This window comes from Lepidochelys kempii, chromosome 17, assembly GCF_965140265.1.
Source record: "Lepidochelys kempii isolate rLepKem1 chromosome 17, rLepKem1.hap2, whole genome shotgun sequence".
NCBI lineage: Eukaryota > Metazoa > Chordata > Testudines > Cheloniidae > Lepidochelys > Lepidochelys kempii.
Genome location: NC_133272.1, coordinates 2628551 through 2647110, shown reverse-complemented (window position 1 = coordinate 2647110; position 18560 = coordinate 2628551). Strand labels below are relative to the sequence as shown.

The following is an 18560-nucleotide window of genomic DNA, read 5'->3' as shown; positions in this document are numbered from 1 at the left end:
GCAAAGGACAGTTTGTTGTTAAACAAATGAAAGAGTATTTGGGGGGGGGACGCGTAATATAAAAAGATGTTGTGAAAATCTAAACACAAGTCAACAGGAAACCTGCATGTTCCTGTTATAAATGTTCAGAATTATAACAGCCTCTTCCACGTCCTACCACCCTGGAAAGCTCATCCTCATGAGGAGAGAGAGAGACGGACTGAGGCCCAGATCCTTACTTGCAACCAACAAGCACTTGGTGCGTCTGTGGGCTGTTGTTTACAAAGATGATGATTAGCCATTTTGTGGTCCCCCAATCCTGGGTCTGTTCTGACCTGGGTCAGGTCCCTGGTATAAGTCAGAGCAGCCTGAAATGTATAGAAAAAGAGTTTACTCATCAAAGTAACTTTTGTTCTCCGACATGTGGTGACGGAACCCATTTCAAAGCAGATGGGCTGCCATCTCTTGGAGCTGTGAGTTTTGATATCATACTTAGCAGGGCTGTCTTTCTTATTCATCAAAAAAGATTCCACAGAAGTTTAGAATGCTTTGTCTGTAGTTTAAATAGTTGGGGGACCAAAAATGCAGCTGAGAGTTCATTGAGACAATACTTAGATGCAGCATATGACCCCAGAATTCGTTTTTGATATATACCTTTGATACAGTTAGCCAGCAGCCCCGTCTGAACCTGCCCATTCGTGGCAGTTGGGTCAAAGCAGCAGATCTTTTGAATCAAATCACCATCAAGTTTCTGCAATGCAAAGAATAGAATCACAGGGTGGTCAGGAAAAACAGTAAAAGGTTACAAAGTTACTAAAGGTAGCCAAGCCAAACTGGTGTGAAGTTTGTGGGAACACTGATGGAGATGGAGAGGCAGAAGGGAGTGGTGGTATGATGGCAGGAGGCTGGGAAGACTGAAAAATTGAAGAGCGGGAGGGCAGGCAAGTGAGGTACGAGGGGCAAAGGGATGAGGGGACCTGTAAGTCTTCCAATGGTTCTTAATATGATAAAATGTCCTTCCAATATAATAGTAAATTGACTGTCATGCTACATCTGTTTATTCAACCGTATTCTCTGTGAGTGTTTATTTATACTGAGAGATATACATTAGATTTGTATTTTACACTGACACCTTTGCTATATATAACACCTTTCTAAAACCCTATAGAAACAGAAATCATCATTCCCAGTTCTGCTGTCCAGGCTTGGAATTTATCTTCTTGAATTATGTTTACTATGGGACTTTATTAATATTGAAACAAACAAGGAAGTCTAAATTGCCAGTTGGTTATGACAAGGGACTGGAATATGAGGAACTGGAAAGAAACAGAGGGAAGAGGGCTGTGACAAGGAGTACAAAGGAGGGCAGAAGGCACACTGAAATCAGATTTTTTTTTGTAGAACCTGTTGAAGTTTTATAGCAAATCACATTCCATATTACATTTTAGAGATATTCATGGTAAACTAATGTTGCTGTTCGTTCATGGAACTTGGTAAGAAATGGATATTTTCTCCTTGTTTATCTACTACTTAGGCATAGATATATCTTATAGATTCATAGTGATATATAGATATATAGATTCTCCACTCTTTTCCATTCTCCACTCTTTATGAAATCTGGCCTGTTAACCCCTTAGGTCCACTGCCTCCCCACTGCTCATATCTCCAGGAGCATATTTCTTTCTCATATCACCCTTGACAAGTCCCATTGTGTCTTTTTGGGTTGTTTGCCTAAACAGAGAGTGGCTCAAGAACTTGATATCTCACCAGTACACAATGACTCCAGTTCGCAATCTTCTCCGAACCTACCCACTCTGGGTAGAAAAGAAGCAGCACACCCTTTAGTATGTTATGCACCATGGCTGGAGGCTCTGCGTAGCGCTTTATGTTGGCAAAGGACTCGGGACTGAGTTTCTGGATACACTCACGCAAGTCCTGCAGCATGAGCCGATGGAAGAGAATCTGTGCACGCCTCAGATCCGCAATGTGCTCTGCAACTGGAATCACAAGCCAACCTTTCAAGAAGAGGCTCAGAAAGACCTGCTACTGAAGATGTAAGGTTTGAATACAGGGGTCTGCCCTCCTTATGATTAACTTTCCCTTCCAGTTCTAATACAGATAGTATTCATAAATGGTCTGTTTACGAACAGCCTAGGAGTGTCAGTGTTTTCAAAATGTATATGGATCAGGGGAAGGGAGGCAAAGCTCATGATCTGGATTCCATTCTGAGCAACCCTGAAGAACACACAGGCCCAGACCCTCAAAGGTAGTTAGATCCACCTAACTCAATACGAATAAATATCCGTGAGGAGCTGGGCCAGAGCCTCTGAAACATTCTTCCTCCCTTGCTGTTTTCCCCAGAGTCTGCTGAGATTTGGGGTTCACTTAAACTTGGTTTAAATGACTGAAGTATGTTTTTATTTGTATTTCTGTACTTGTCTGAGTGCTGTCTTGGCTTTAATTTTACTGAGATTCCTAATATCGGCCAAAGAAACTGTACTGGCCCTGCACGCACAGTACCTAGGACATAGATTGGGTCTGTTTCCCCTGAAGACTCTTTCAGTATCTCGGAGCAAGCTGCCTGGGCCGTCTTCAGCATTATCCGCAGGTCTTTGTGCTCATGAGGTGGTAACCCCTGGTAATGTGCAGGGCTGAGATCAAACACCCCAAAGGCCCGTCCTGTTGGCTCACGGAGTGGAACTGCAATGTGAGGCTCTTCATAGGCAAAGGTGCTAATGACCTCGGAACTGTCTGTGCACTTGAAGAGGTAATCTCTGAAATGACAGTAGAATGAGGACAAGATCATAAACTCTACAACTCCAGCCTTTTTGGCAACTACTGTAGCATTTGCAGTGAAGGACCGTACATATCTTGCTGTTGAAGGGAAGGAATTTTTATATTACTAAAACAGCTGCTTTCCTCCCTGTGGCCTACAAGCAGGCAGATACAGACAACATTCCAGCCATATTGGAAGGATAGAAATAGCACTTCGGAGCACAACCCTGCTCATCCTCATCTAGTATTGAGAATCATATGGGTTTAAACAAACACTAAGTTAGTGTTGTGTTCTTGCTGCAAACACAGTTTCCGGTTCAGAGTGATCTTGACATTTGCTCCGTGGAGTTTCACAAAAAGTAAAAACATCTGCTGGAACAGCAAGTAACTTCTTGACTAAGTTCAGCAGCAAGGGAAGATGTATGTAATAGCTAAGCCTGTGAGGACCTTGGCAGTTGAAGGTAATAACTACACAGTAGGATGTTTCAGAGGAAATGAGGATAACAGAACCAGGAAAAAAGATACATTAATTTAAAGAACAGAATGCTCAAGATATGGGGCCTTGCCCTGCAAACAGTCACTACCAGACACCGTGCTTTCTTGAAGTATATGGACCTACTCATGTGAGTATGCATTATGCTTGGTGTTGAATGTTTACAGGATCTAGCCCAAAGAAAAGATTCCTAACCCTGGATAATGTATTACCACACACACACACCAGATACCATGGGAGAGAGCATATGATAGACAGATAGACACCATTCCCACAGACTGTATACAAAGTGTATGCATATTCTGCCAGCGGTAGGCCGGACATTACAATTGGACTTAACCTATCAGCCTAATCTTCTATCCAGCAGCCAGCCTCCTGCATGTGACAGCAGCCAAGAGACGAATGCAGCAGCAAGTTTACCGTTGAACGGAGTCTGCCTCTGCTGAGTGCTCTTTGCATGTGTTACAGCATAGGCATGGATGACTATTGTAAATCCCTGCAGATGGCAGAAGAGTCTCAAACCCACCTGAAGATATTTTCTCTCCTGCGGAGAACAGTGGGAGGGGAGGGGATTTCCATGTGCCCAGAGTGATCTGTAGTCATCATCTCACGCAAAACGTAGTCACTTATCTTGAAAAGAGGAAAGGGTGTTTTTGTTGCATTCAGAAAACGAACATCCACTTTGAAGCTTGGAGAGAGAACGACTGCTTGCTTCTTAGGGGAGAGCTCTCACTCACATTCACCCTCAGTGGGATGATTTAAGGACAGCTTCTAACCAGGTGTGGTTTTGTCCCCACAGTCCCAGATTCTAGCACTCACCGTGCACCACAGATATGTACAACATCTTCCTTCGACTGGCCTAATTAAACTTATCCCTGTGGTCCAGTCCTGAAGGATGCCAACAGGTGGATGAGCCTCAGCCTAGTGAGGGGGCTACCTATGGACAGTTCATTTTCACTTCAGTTCCCATGGTACAATAGCTTCCATAGACACAGCGCTCATGTCGGTGTATCTTGCCAGATGAAAAGCACACAGCCATCTTTAGGAAGCAAATAATATGACATATGGGCAGCCAACAAGATGAAAATGTAAAGCCAGGAATGAAAGATAAGTTGCCAGCGGGAAACCTGTTTATCACAGGGAAGCAGCTGAGCTGTGGCTGCAGCAGCGACCATAACACAAGCTCAGTCCCAAACATTTCATCCTCTTGCTTTTTATCTACCTAATTCAGTTTGAGGTAAGCTGACAAGCATCCCAGTGTCTCAGCACCTGCTGCATAATTGGAATATGAACTGCAGGCGAGTGGGCTGCCCATGCATGCGAGCTAATTGCGAGCAGTCTGCCTCTTGATTCGTATTTACATTTTGCCTGCTGATGTTGTTTCAGGATGAAGAGCCAGAACATGAACCATTTTCCCTTTCCATACCATAATCTTGGCTGGTTTTTTCCTCCACAGTAGAGCAGTTCCCTTTTAGGACTGATTTGGCAGACAACTGCTGAGTGGGCTAGCATGGTAACCATGTGGTTATTGTTCTATACTTCCACAGGCCGCTCTGCATGCAGTACTGAGTCTGGTGTCTTGCTCTATTGGCTGGTAGGAGCCAGGAGTACTAAAGGTCCAGTACCTTTAGCTCATAGGAGAAGCTTACTGAGGGGGGTGCTGCTGATTTTAATGCAGGAACTGAAGGGAATCCCAACCAGCCTTTCTTGGTTGAAGGAAGATCACTGTAAGGGACAGCAAGAATGAAAAGTGGCATCCCCTAGAGAAGGAACCTTCCTTCCCTTTTCCCCCACAGAATCTTGTATCAGGTACTAGAATCTGTAGCAGGATTAATCTTGGTTGAGAACCAAACTGAGCTAACAATGGTTGATCCCTGCTAAACTGCACTAGCCCAATATATCACTATTATATCAAGAGGTCTCTTCTGTGCAGTGGTCTGAGACTAACGTGAAAGGACTAGACATACCTTATCTTTGCCAGGCTCTACCAGGTACGTAGTGATGTTGCGGATGGTGGGTGCCCTAGTGCAGAGCCAACCCACAGCAGTGAATGCAACCTGCAATATGTTTTCCAGTGTGTGGACATGGTGGTAGGCTTTGCTGAATATGCGGGAAACCCCCTATGGAAACAGAACCCTCTAAATGACTTGGAGATAAAGTCGGGGACATTTTCATAGCAAATTAAGCAAAAAAAAATTAGTAAAATGTTAGTCTATAAAAATTTCTTTTAAAGGAGAGAATCTCTAAGAATATAAAGCTAGCCTGTGATTGCCATTGTCAAGGGGACTCCAGAGTTCAGGGGCCCAGGCCAGTACTGGAGAGCTGAATGATTGGAGAACATGGTCTCTGAGAAGGGAGGACTTGCCTCCCAGTGCTGGCATATTGTGCTCCCTCCTGGCCAAGAGGGGTAACTACAATGAGTCCGGTTCCAACAGCAGTTCTCTACTAGCATTCTGGCCAGGTAAATAAAAGGGGGGGAAAGGGGGGGAATTAAAGTAAAGCAAAAATATCAAACAGAGAAAACTAAGGAATAAGTGATGCATGCACAGGGGCTAGGCTGTGTACCAGCTATCATTTTTGGTTGACTGTGTATCTCTGTAAAGTTCCCTTTCTTCCCATTGTATCTTAACATCCACGGAGATTTTCCAGATTCTGTTTCTATTGCGCCCACTGCTGTAATACCTGGCTGCTGATACTATCTCCAGCTTGACTTCCACTAATTGGAATCATTATCAACTGGCAAAGTAGAAACACATGAAGAAATTATACTGAAAGTTTTATGGGACTGTAGAGAAGAAGATTTTTTCTCTGATCCAGCCTGAAACATCTGGATATTTGGAAACACTGGTAAAGGAACCTGAAGTGCAGTGGTTTGCAATTAGTCCAGAAAGTATAAAGTGAACAGTTTCATGACACAAGTATGTAGCTAAGTTCATGAAGGAGAATTCCATCAATGGCTATTGACCAAGATGGTCAGGGATGCAACCCCATGCCCTGGGGGTCCTTAAACCTCTGACTGCCAGAAGCTGGGACTGGACAACAGAGGATGGTTCATTTGATAAATTGACCTGTTCTGTTCATTCCCTCTGACACTGGCTGCTGTTGGACAGGATACTGAGCTAGATGGACCATTGGTCTGACCCATTCTTATGTTCAAAACACGCAACCACTGTGTTCAGTAAATAACTGCTAATAAGTATGAACTTTGTACAAATCTCTTTGTAGTTCACCATTCACATTTAGAGGCGAAGCCTTCTACATAAATATCTGACATGGGGATAATACTGGTCTATTTGTGTCATTTTCATCCCAGAGAGTAAAATGGATTTACAGTGCATTTTCTAACTGTACAGCTGCTGCCCATTCACAGCAAGGCACGTGAAGTCCACACAGTCCCAAACTGCTTGTTTGAACCATCTAATGACCCTGCTTTTCTCATTGTGCCCACCTGATAGAAACCGATCTCATGGGTTAGAAAGATGGTTTGCTCACACTGGTCCCGCAGGGTGTCAAGTCCTAGAATCCCGAAGGCCCTCCATCGGGAATCCTGCAGTGGCAGCACCAGGAATGAGCCTCTCCTCTCCCGTTCTGGCCGGTCATAGTTCCAGAAGTGGATATTTCCATGGAACTTAACTCTTGGAACATGGACTGGCTTCCCCTCTTCTGCTGCTGCAAAGCTGAGGGACAGGAATACCACGGGGAGGGCAAGAGGAGGTTTGTAGGAGAAAGGTAAGTAGGCAGAGAAAGTCTTTAGAAAAGCTCTGAGGATTTCCAATACATCTGGGGGTAAAATAATCCAAACACAGGTGTTCAATGTAGAGAGGGAAACTTGAAAGCAGCAGTGCCCTGAAGACTCCCACAGGAAATGGTGGATAGCAATTAGACAGGAGGGTGCAATGCCACATAGCACCAACAAGGCAAACAAACCCACAGTGCAGTTTTGGGCTCTTTATGCTAAGGCATCCTGGACTGGAGTAGGAAGGTGATGCTCCAGCCCTGTCAGGCACGGATAAAACAACACCTAGAATACTGGATCTACCTCGTGCATCCCAGAAAGATAATGACAATAATATTTAGCACTTACATGGCACTTTTCATCTTCAAAGTTCTGTAAAATATCAGCTAAAGAATGTAACTAAATAGAGACAAATGAAGGGTGGCGATTCAGAGGGGACTAATAGTGATGATAGTAATAGAGGGGATGATGTATAAGGAAGGAGATAAAGAGACAAATATGTAGAACTTACATAAGTGATAAGCAGGCATGATGATTGTTTCCTAGAGCTTAAAGGGTGTAAGGGAGTGGAAAGTGCTCTGTAGTGATAGAAAGGGGGTATAGATAGCAGTAATGGAAGAAGTTTAAAAGAAACTGTAGGCTGAATATAATACAAAATCTTCTTTAAGGATAAGACTTCTTAGACTGTGGAACAGTCTCCCAAAGTAAAGGAGTGGGCGCCTGATCCCTTAGGACATTTAAAACGCGGTTGTATAAAGCAGGGGTTCTCAACTTTTCTCTTTCTGAAGCCCCACCCAACATGCTATAAAAACTCCCTGGCCCAGCTGTGCCACAACAACTGTTTTTCTGCATATAAAAACCAAGGCCGGCATTAGGGGGTAGCAAGCAGGGCAATTGCCTGGGGCCACATGCCAAGAGGGCACCACAAAGCTTTGGCTTAAGCCCCGGGTGGTGTGGCTTGGGGCCCTGGGCTGCAGTCCCGTGCAGCGGGACTTTGGCTTTCTGCCCTGGCCCTAATGAGTTTAATGCCGGCCATTGCTTGGTGGATCCCCTGAAACCTGCTCACAGCCCCCCAGAGGGCTCTGGACCCTCTGGATGAGAACTACTGGTAAAAAGTACAATCAGATTTATAAGGGATAAAATCCTGTGTTGGCCCCTGAGGGATTGTCTTTTCCATAGTCACTGTACTCTCTAAATTCCATGATTCAAGTGACTTAAGAAAAGGTAACAGCTCTGTGCAGGTTTCCTTACCTTACTCCTTTCATGTCCCTATAAAGTGCCTGGTTTAGGATGTATGGGGCATCATCTGAGGTGCAAGCCACATACCGCAGGAGAACCTCTCCCCGCTCTGGTGAAAGCTGGTTCTGTTCCAAAAGGGCAATATACGCACTGATCTTCTTGTTATTCCCATGGGCTTCTGCATCCTAGCAACCAAATGTTTCACGTTACATCTGTGCATTAGCCACTGGCCATTACACTTATTTCATGTGCTTATAGCTTATCTCATTTATCACAGGATGCTATTCTAGGCCAATGACTTTATTTCTCTTACACCAGATGATTAATGATGACCATGCTGTCACTTGTCTAATGGGTTCTGGGCCAGTTCACTGTACCATCAACTCAAAAGCTGCATTTTGACGGGCAGGGAGGATGGATTTGTTTCCTGCTTCTGCTAAGCAGAGACCACGTTTTTCTAAAAATACAATCTGCCCCTAATGACCTATGCCTAAGCAAAAACCCCAATGAACTTCATCTCCGGGGCAGACTGTCTTGGACCAAAAACGCAAGCAAATACCAGAGTCCAGAGCCTTCCCACAAGGATACCCTGGCTCTAGCCTTGAGAAGTTAAATCTAGGAACAGCTAGCAAGAGTGCATCAGCTGCCATCACACTGCATAGGAAGAGAAGAGGGTCCATTATGTAGTAGGGGTCATCAGATAAGCCTTTAAAGATCAATATTAACACCTTAAATTGCACCTGGAAGCAAATGTGAAGCCATTCACATTATAAATTCTCCATATGCATCAAAAACTGAATGATGCGTATTTATTTTCAGAAACCATAAAACCAGGAACATGCATTTCTGGATTTTATTTTATTAAATTTTCCAAAACTTGAGGTGATTAGGTGATCATGACCGTGAGACACTGATGGCATCTGATAGATATAGCACCTGGCAAGAGCTTCTGCATCTCATCCCTGACCTACAACAGCCTCAGCTATTTAATCTCTGAGTCTCCGGAACAGCAAGTGATTACACTATCTTCAGATAGGCATACTGAGGGTAGGTGAAGCTTCCCACATCAAGTTACACTCACCTGGACTGGTGGTGAATGTAGCCCTTTAGCTGAAGACAGTGTCAGCCATAATCCACACTAGACAGTCTGTGTCACTCACGCAGCTGGTAGTGATGCATACCTGGGAAAGTGCCTTAAAGACTGCCTTGTACACTGGATCCATGCTTGCCCCACTGGTCTCAGCCGCATGCTGGATATTGTGCAGCCACTTCCTCCTGGCAGAACTTCGCAGGCGTTCCATGTGGGTTCGCGCCACGCTCGTGGTCAGAAACTCCACCACCGTATCAAGAACTTCATCTTCGTTACCAGTAAGCTCAGAAACAACCAATTCCAGATAGGTTTGAAATTCCTTTGGAGACAACTTCACCACACCACCGGGGTGTGGGTGGGAGCAGCGAAAGTGCTTCTTTGCTAAGGGATGAAACACAAATACGGACACAGGCACACCTGTCTGTTTTGCTCTCCCTCAGTGTTCCCTGCCCATCATTTGAAAGAGTCACTCTTTCCACTCACTTCCTCCTCCCCAAAATCAAAATGTAGGTGTTATGGCAGCCATAAAGGCAGGATGCACTCTCTCTTCCAGATCACAGTGGTCTCAGACACTGAGAAAATCACCTGGACAGTGCTCCCAAATCTCCCCTATGCACACCTCCACAAAGCAGCCAAGCTACACATGTCGGGAAAATCTAGAGGTTGCTCCTGTTTGTCCCAGAATCACATTCACCTCAACCACATAGCCAAACTGCAGGGACTTAGGATGACCTGCTGCAGCCAGGGGCATGTAGATGTCCCTATTAGTGCTGCATGCTCCAGAAGCAGCCACAAGTTCTACAGAAGAACTACTGGCCACTCCCATTAACACCCTGAAGACGAAAGCCTACTGATGACCTCACAGTTCAATCTTGTCCCCAAGGATTTCCATTACGTACAGCACTTGGATTCACCATGGGGTTTTTAAGACCTTCCAAAGCAGCTATAATCTTACTAACTCTGCTTTGGTTGTCTGGGTTGAATTACTGAAATAACATTTGTATTGTGTTAAATCTCATATTGAGGATGAAACAAAATTAAAACTCCATTTATCGTACATAGACAACTGGATGATGCTCTGGAATAGTAGAATTTCACCAGGAGATGCAGACAGGGAAAACAGGAAGAAAAGCACTGTTTTACATGGCTCTTCTCTGAAGATCACATGCTCTGTACTTCTGTTTTCCCCCTTTCGGGTTTCAGGGTTGAATTGATCTACAGTGATTTATTAGTTTCAAAAATTACTAAGGGCTCAGTCATGACCTGCTGAATATTTCCTCCCCGAGTAGTCAAGGGGCTACACGCCTCACCCCTCTGTGCCAGGCTGCTATTTCCCATCCTGCACATTTGAGCAGAGGGTAAGCGGGCAGGGAGGGAATGGGTGGAACCTTGCCACATCCCGCTTCCAAATGCACCAGCCAGTGCAGCCAAACTGACCGAGGGGAGGAGTAAGCTGTTCTAGCACAAGGACTGACACAATTTACTTCCCCCCTGGAGAAAGGGGGAAGCATGGCTCAAACTGAGACGCTCCTGGGGTAGCGTAGCTATGCATGCCCCTTACTCATGCTGGATTGCAATAAGCCTGTCTACCCCTATGTGATTAACCCCAAGAGGGTTGACATACATGGGACACTGAAGAAGTCTCCTTCAAAAATAACCTCTGGAGTGCCTAGCCAGTGTTGCAGCAGAGAAGAGAGTAGATGTGATATAATTGGATTTCAGTCAAGCATTTGATACTGTCTCATGAAATCTTATTCCCAGAGTTTATTCAGACTGGCTTACCTATGAACATTGTCACAGAAGAGAAAACTGTCTGTTGGGCAGTAACAAAGGGCAATGATAAATGACAATGCATCAAGCTGTAGGGAGGTGAACTTGAAGATTATGATGAATGATGATGAACATTGTGGTAGCACATAGGGCCCCAATCATGTGCTAGATGCTGTACAAACAAACAAATGGACCTGCCCCAAAGAGCTTTCAATCTAAATAATGTACAGCACATTAATGACATTCACAGAGGAGACTAAACTGGAAGGTGCTGCAAACACTAATGAGGACAGTGAAATAATACAAAAGGACCTAGACAGATTCAAAACAATAGGAAAATAAGAATGTTAGACTCAACTTGGAAAAATAAATGCCAATACATCAGAGGGGGAAATAATCCAAAAGATAACTATGCAGCAGGAGGGAGACACCTGTAAAGCACAATGGCTTCAAGAGATCTGGCAATGAGAGTGGACAGTAAATTACTCTTCCTCTCTGGCTCTGGTACAACTATACCTGGAGTACTGCACTGAATTCTGGGCACCTCATTACCAGAAAGATACCAACCAGAAGGTGTTGATAGAAGAGCACCAAAATGATTGGGGTTTGGTGGGAGTGACGTAGAAAGGAAAAATTCTAAGAGCTAAACATGCATAGTTTGGCTAAGAGATGACTACAGGGGAAGAGGGTAACAGTCTGGAAATATGTGGGGGAAGGAGAGGAAGTGTAAGAGAACACAAGAGAATAAAACAATAATGGGATGAAACTAATCACAGGAAAAATCAGTCTGACTATCATGAAACGAACCATAACAAAGATGTCTATCAGGCTGGAATAGTCTTCCAAGGAAGTAGCTGAAGAGCTTTCACTTGGAATATTTAAAGGCAGACTGGACAGAGCACTAGAAAATGTACTGTAGGGAGCAATCTTGCACTGGACCCAGGACCTAGCAACTCAAGGGGGCCCATATTTGCTTTTATAATATGTGTTGTGTGGAAGCCCCCCAAAATACTCCTGCTTACGGCCCACAGTGGGCTAGCTCCAGTTCTTCTGATTTCTATGATTCTACAGACACGTGCCGAGACCTAGAGAGGGTACAGACTTTTAAAGAACAGGCTATAAACCCTACGCCACATAACTAGGATTAATACTGGGCCAATTCTGAAAATGTGAGCCTCTCCTATTGTTTTCTATTCAGCTGAGTCCTGGACTTATCTATGCAGGAGTTCTTCTCAACTACCCAGCCTTCCTCATTGATTAAATAGGTTTCAGAGTAACAGCCGTGTTAGTCTGTATTCGCAAAAAGAAAAGGAGTACTTATGGCACCTTAGAGACTAACCAATTTATTTGAGCATAAGCTTTCGTGAGCTACTGTAGCTCACAAAAGCTTATGCTCAAATAAATTGGTTAGTCTCTAAGGTGCCACAAGTACTCCTTTTTATTGATTAAATAGTTCCTTATGCACTCCAGTTACCTCCCATAATGCTATATTTGCACACAAGAGGGTGCTCTTGTACAGTCGTTTGAATTTTCAGGCTAGGCTTTCTTCTTTCTGAAACACGGTATTCATCTGCTGCCCCCACTACAAGTGCAAATGCTCTTATTCTGATCATCTGTCCTGCACCCTCATCTGAAATTTTGCAGTCCCCAAACAAGTAAACCGAGAGAGAGCTGTTTGTCAGTAGGCTTCAGTGCCTCAGTTAACAGATAATCAATTAAGTATGTGTGCAAGTGTGAAGTTTGCTGCTAGGAGAGTAGTATTTCGTGATCAATACATGTAATGGTTTGTAAAGAACGGCATAATGGAAAATGCTCTGACAAATTATATGCCAGAGCAGGAAAGAAGCCGCTCTGATTGCCTCTCACAGCATCCAAGAGCCTAAGACCCTGATATTTATGGGAGCTAAGAGTCTGCTCCCTTGGAAGTCAATGAGAATTTTATCATTGATTTCACTGGAAGCACAGGTAAGCCCTACATGGCTCTGGACCATTTAGAAATGTTTGCCAGTGACTTATTGTCCCTTGGAGCTGCAAAAATGTGCACAATTATTTTCAAGGAATGTTTAGGTTTTGTGACAAAATGAATAATGTTTGTGTTTGGGATACTTCCCCCCTTTTGCTCCCTTCCTTCTTGCCTCCCTGGCTCTTTTTTTAAAAAAGGTGGAAGGCATAAAGAAATACCCAACAAGCCAAACAATGTTTGCTTTGGGGGTTTTTTTTGTGAAAACCCAAAGAATTTCTGTCAAAATAATGTCTCAGAAAAAGCCATTTTTCATCATAAAATTATTAGAGTAAAAATGTTTCAACCAGCTGTATGTGCAAGTGGTCATCATGTGGCTTGGGAGTGGGCATCCTAATGTCTCCTGCACAGGTGTGTGATACACACGTACTGTAGTACCACCAGGCCTAGTTCATTCCCCTAGAACTAGAGCTACTGGCCACATCTTTTTCAATGGTGCTTTTATGGCTAGGGTCTGCCTGCACTAACATCACACTCTCCTCAGTCTATGCGAACAGAGGAGCAACCCCCTAAGCTATGCACCGCACTAACCCCTGCTCCTGTGTATGTACACACAGGAGATGTGCCACGCTGGGTCCATGCAGGAGAAGCACTTCCCATTGAGTTGTACTATTCTTTCAGCCACTCTGACAGTTGTTTGGGAACTGTCACTAGAGTCTGGCTGTGTGTGACATGCTTTTGGCTGATGTGCAGCCAGCGGGATGCAGTGGAGGTATAATGCCAGAATATAGACTAACTGGCAAGGGAGGGACGGTACCATTGGTGGAGAGTTTCTCATTTGCAGAGAAAAAACTGGTTCAGCTTCTGAAAGAGTGAATCTGCTGTAGAACTGATGGCTTTGCTGGGAATTGCATGACCCTGTACGATTGCACCCTTGTTAGCAGGGATACAATTCAACGAACTGTAAGAGACAGGGACAGTAAGTTAAATCCGCCTGTTCCCGTGAATCCTAAAGACCACATCACTGCTGCTGGCCCCTCCACTTCGTGGTGACACTAGGATTTCTAAGGCCCATGACATTGTTAAGGTGAGTTACACTTCTCTATCAAGATGAGAATTGACTCTCTAAAGACAGATGTCTCAGGGTATGTCTGCACTGCAGTCCAAGGTGTGAAAGTTAGACATACCCGTGCTAGCATAGTTAAAAAGAGCAGTGTTGATGAGATGCATGGACTTCAGAGCATCTGTACAAGCACATTGGGAACCCTGGTTATGTATTCACTTTGTTAGCCCATGCTTAAGTCCTGCTGCTGCATCTATGCTGCTATTTTGAGCCGTGCGTGCATGGGTAAAGCTAGCACAGGTATGTCTATCCGTGCTTTAGTCACACCTCGGACTGCAGTGTAGACACACCCTCAGACCTTGGGCTTTCCTCCATGCTGAATGCAACTCAGATCTGGAGCTGGTCTTCAAGGGCACTGCCCTCTTGTACCAGGATATCTATGAAAGTTTAGCCAGAGGCAGCTGGGGATAGTTTTATATTGCTTCTATGTTGTGTCCCTTTTCCTTCCATCCTTTGTCTGTTTATTTGTCACTCAGAGTGTAAACTCCTCAAAGCAGGGACTGCACCTCCCTGTATTTCTATACAGCACCCTACCAGAGTTTGGGCACTCACTGCATTATAAACAACAATAGTTTATATCCCAGCAGGTAAGAGACTGCTGGGATGGAGTGCGTGCTCCAGGGCAGGGCCACTTCCCCGTGGCGGTGTTAAATTGACTGCAATATGCTGACCTACAACATATGTCCTTAGAACCACAGAGATGGCACTCTGTCAACTCTGTGTTATATGGCCCCAGGACAGGGATGCAATTGACTGAGGCATGACAGTGCTTCCCACAGCTAGCCTGACATGAGATGTGGGATGAGGGGATTTGGGAAGGTTGTCAAAATATGCCATACTTAATCATTCTTGTCAGCAATAAGTAGCCTGGACAAATGTCACGTGCAACCTTTCAGGAGGAAGCATTGGGAAGGGTGGCTGTCCATGGTGGCAGACTAGTCTATGGCGTACCCAAAAGTTCCAGTGAGTACACAACCCGCCCCCCTTAACATGGTGCTTGGTAGTACTATGGCTTGGTAGCATATCTACTGAGCTGCCAGATGGATTCTGAGGGCCTGCTGCACGTTTGTCTGATCCAGCCTGTTTTCCAGAAGACCAACTTTGTAAAGTTAGTCAGCTAAATGAGCTGATATTAGCTGCTAAAAGCCCCACACAAACCACAACTCCAAATCTCTATTTCTATCACGAGAGCTGAACTCCCTGTGTGGATTCTGAAAGGCCATTTGAGGCCTGCAGGGAGCACTGACAGTACCATTCCAGAGGCTGGTTGAGGATCACCCATTCAGTATAGCTGTGCACAACAGAAGGCAAGTCGGACCACAAATTTCAAACGCTCGCCCACAGGACTGCTCTATGGCTACAGTTTTCAAGTCCAAATCATGGTTACTTACTGCTCATTATAACAGATATCCTTTTTCTGCATTTCATTACCCTGTGAAAGCAGCAAGCTGCCACTTTGACACCTGCATGAAAGGACCCCAAACTCTCAGGCCATGGATAATTGAAAAGAAAGGACACTTCCTGCCCATCTATAGCCACAAACCTTCATTTCCATTTCATCTACAGTTCCTTATGTTTACAGTGGCATATGCAAAAATAGTCCTTGCCCCGACTTCATTAGCACCATCTTTGAATGGCTAGTGACTCAGCATGTTACATAGCGTTTTTCTCTCACTGTATACCTCCAAACTGGTGTTTTCTTACCCTTTTTCAGAGCCTCTTTTTCCATTCCTTCCTTAAATGTGCTTAGAACAGCATCCACCTCTTTCAGGTCAAGGTACCCAGAGCATTCGTTGTCCCACTTCTCAAAGAGTGCCTCCAGGAGCAGTTTCCTTCGGGCCAAGAGAGCCTCACGGTGAACCTAGGACAGGGAAGAAGCAACAGAGACAGGAAAGCTGTAAGGAAAAGCTGGCTTTTGACAATGCTCAGTGTCCACACCCACCAGTAGGGGAATTGCAATGTCTGGTTCATCATTTGGACATTTGTCCATTCATGATGGTCATAAAAAGCCTGTCATCCAGGCAATCACTGTAAAAATACCATTAAGATCTGAACTAGATGGCAGTCACAAAAGCAGGAAGATATTGGAAAAGATTATACAGAAGTGACAGCTCAGTTTTAGCAGGCAGAATGAGCTTTAGCTTCTCAAAGGGATTGACTCCCAAAGTACATACCAGGAGCCAATGTAAGATCAACCCCGCCAGGGGGCAGTTTCACACCCCAGATATGTCTTTCCAGCCATAGCTGAGTGGCTCCTTCTAAATGACACCCACAGTATTTTGCAGTGTTTGCTCTTTCTGTTTAAGTTTGTAAACCGTTGATTCTGGTAGCGCCTTTCACTGTGCAGGGCCCCATGGGGCTGCATGTGCTACTTGCCACTTAGAACCCAGTTTTTGCGCAGCACCAGATGCTAAACGGCTGGAAATGGAATTCATTGAACAGCAAAGAATGTTGTGTTCAGCATGAAGATGGCAGAGCTGTCAGATCCAATATCTCACCCAAATTAGGTCAGCAGCACAGAGGGAAATGAGAAAGAAGTCTGAGGAAACTGCAGCGAAAGAGGTAGACATGATGAGAAATGTATCAGCACTTTGCAAAGATACTGGGCAGAGTGGGCTTGTGTTTGAGTGAATATATTTATTCAACAGCTGACAAGGTTACTGAACTCCCAGTGAGTGTAACAAACACACCAGTGCACATGCTGACTATACACACCCTCCCACACATGCACACACATGAACATTGGCAAATGCAGTAGTTTAGAACTGCAGGTTTCTTGCTTGCATGGGTTACTCTCTAGAGGTGAGACAACAGAACTGAACATCTTAAGCGATTTTACAGCTGGCTGCCCACCTGGTGTCTTACAGAGTCAGGCTGTGTGACAGGCAGCCAACCTGTGGCAGAATTAGCCCAGCATTATTCTCAGGGCTAATGTGGGGAAAGCTCATGTGAAAATAGAGGGCGAAAAAACCACAACATAAGAAAGCAAGGGTGTGGGTGGTTAGCTCCACTCCGCTAGCCATTTGTTTGTTTACACATAACATCAGCAAAGCCCATCAGCATTTACTTTTTCCAACTGTTTGATTTTTTCCTCTTCAGTCTGTCCGTATCCTTCTTTCACAAATGCAACAAGTTTCTTCACGGTTGGCAGAGAGCTGTCTTCACCAACAAAGGTCTCCATCAGCTGTACGAACTGGGGTAGGTTGAGGCAGCTCTTGTCAAAGGCACCCATGGCAATGGAGGCACTATGGGTCTGAATATCTGCCATGAGCATACGCAAGTCTAGAGGGGAGAAAATACATCACCCAGCAGGAAGCCAAATGCTGATCCAAAGCTGTGCATGTGACAGGTGTCAAACATGGGCTGAACATGGACTGAGTGAACACTGAGTAAGGGCCCCAGGCCTTGGCCATACATTTGCTTGAGGAAAAATACCAGTAATATTTCTTCACAGTTGTACTGCAGTCTAATGTGAGAGGTGTCATGTAATGAGGTCGGGTTACACAATACAGACTTAGCTGAAGTCACTGTTATACAACAAAGGGTGTGCTCCTGACACGCAGTCCAAATATCCCTTGTGGTCTTGGAGACCAAAGGCTCACAATAAGTGACAACAGCTCCTTAGACAATGGGCAAGATCTCCCTCGAGCCCACAACTGTGAGGTTCTGCAGGTGTGGAATGGGCACCACCCTCCACACTGCTACCTCGCAGCCATGGTAGGGCCACATGCATTACCACACAGACCCCGTGGAGATAAAAAGCACAGGATGTACCACCTTGGAAGGCTGGACTGCCAGCTTCCCTTCCCAAGGTGCCCTATTTAAGCCCAGGAGGAGGCCCAGGAAGTGCCCATGAAGTGAAGCAGCCTCCCCTGCCAGCTATCACAACAAACCTGCCTTTGTGGCTGCTCTCAGACTCCCGACCTCGGCTTGGAACTCAGCTTCCGCCTTTAAACTCCAACCCTGGCTTCAGCACTAGGATTCCGACACCAGCTTTGAACCCTCACTTTGGTACTAGGACTCTGACTCCAGCTACAGACCCTGGCTTTGCTCCTTAAACCTTAGCTCTGTTCATACCCCCAGGCATCAGTACTAGGACTGATCCCAAACTTCAACCATTCTTAGATTCTGACCCTGGTTCTGATCTCTGACTGAGGCCCCTGGACTCTGGCACTAACCCTGACCACTAGGCCTGGCTGTCGAAGCCCCAGTCATGAAGTTTCACAGCAGTGCCATGATTTCCATAGACACTGCCTATCACATGAGGGCCAAGGTTAACATACAGCACTGCGATCAATTACCTGCAAATCTGGAATTTTCATTGTTCCAGTCCTCCTGAATTTTCTCACCATAGCTACTATACCTGAAACTTAGGTCAGAAGCCAGAAGGTCACC

At 45.0% G+C, this 18560-nt stretch overlaps 1 protein-coding gene across 1 annotated transcript in view; it reads right to left on the bottom strand.

Moving 5' to 3' along the window:
- EFCAB5 (EF-hand calcium binding domain 5) overlaps nt 1-18560 on the bottom strand; it is a 56008-nt gene that overhangs the window by 3562 nt on the left and 33886 nt on the right. Inside the window, exons 10-20 of the mRNA XM_073316004.1 lie at nt 18467-18559; nt 17233-17447; nt 15870-16026; nt 9404-9693; nt 8235-8407; nt 6696-6924; nt 5215-5367; nt 3774-3877; nt 2257-2753; nt 1747-1976; nt 634-730 (exon numbers count right to left, since the gene is read on the bottom strand). Of these exons, the coding sequence (XP_073172105.1) occupies nt 634-730; nt 1747-1976; nt 2257-2753; nt 3774-3877; nt 5215-5367; nt 6696-6924; nt 8235-8407; nt 9404-9693; nt 15870-16026; nt 17233-17447; nt 18467-18559 (2238 nt within the window). The remainder of the gene's footprint in view (nt 1-633; nt 731-1746; nt 1977-2256; nt 2754-3773; nt 3878-5214; nt 5368-6695; nt 6925-8234; nt 8408-9403; nt 9694-15869; nt 16027-17232; nt 17448-18466; nt 18560) is intronic.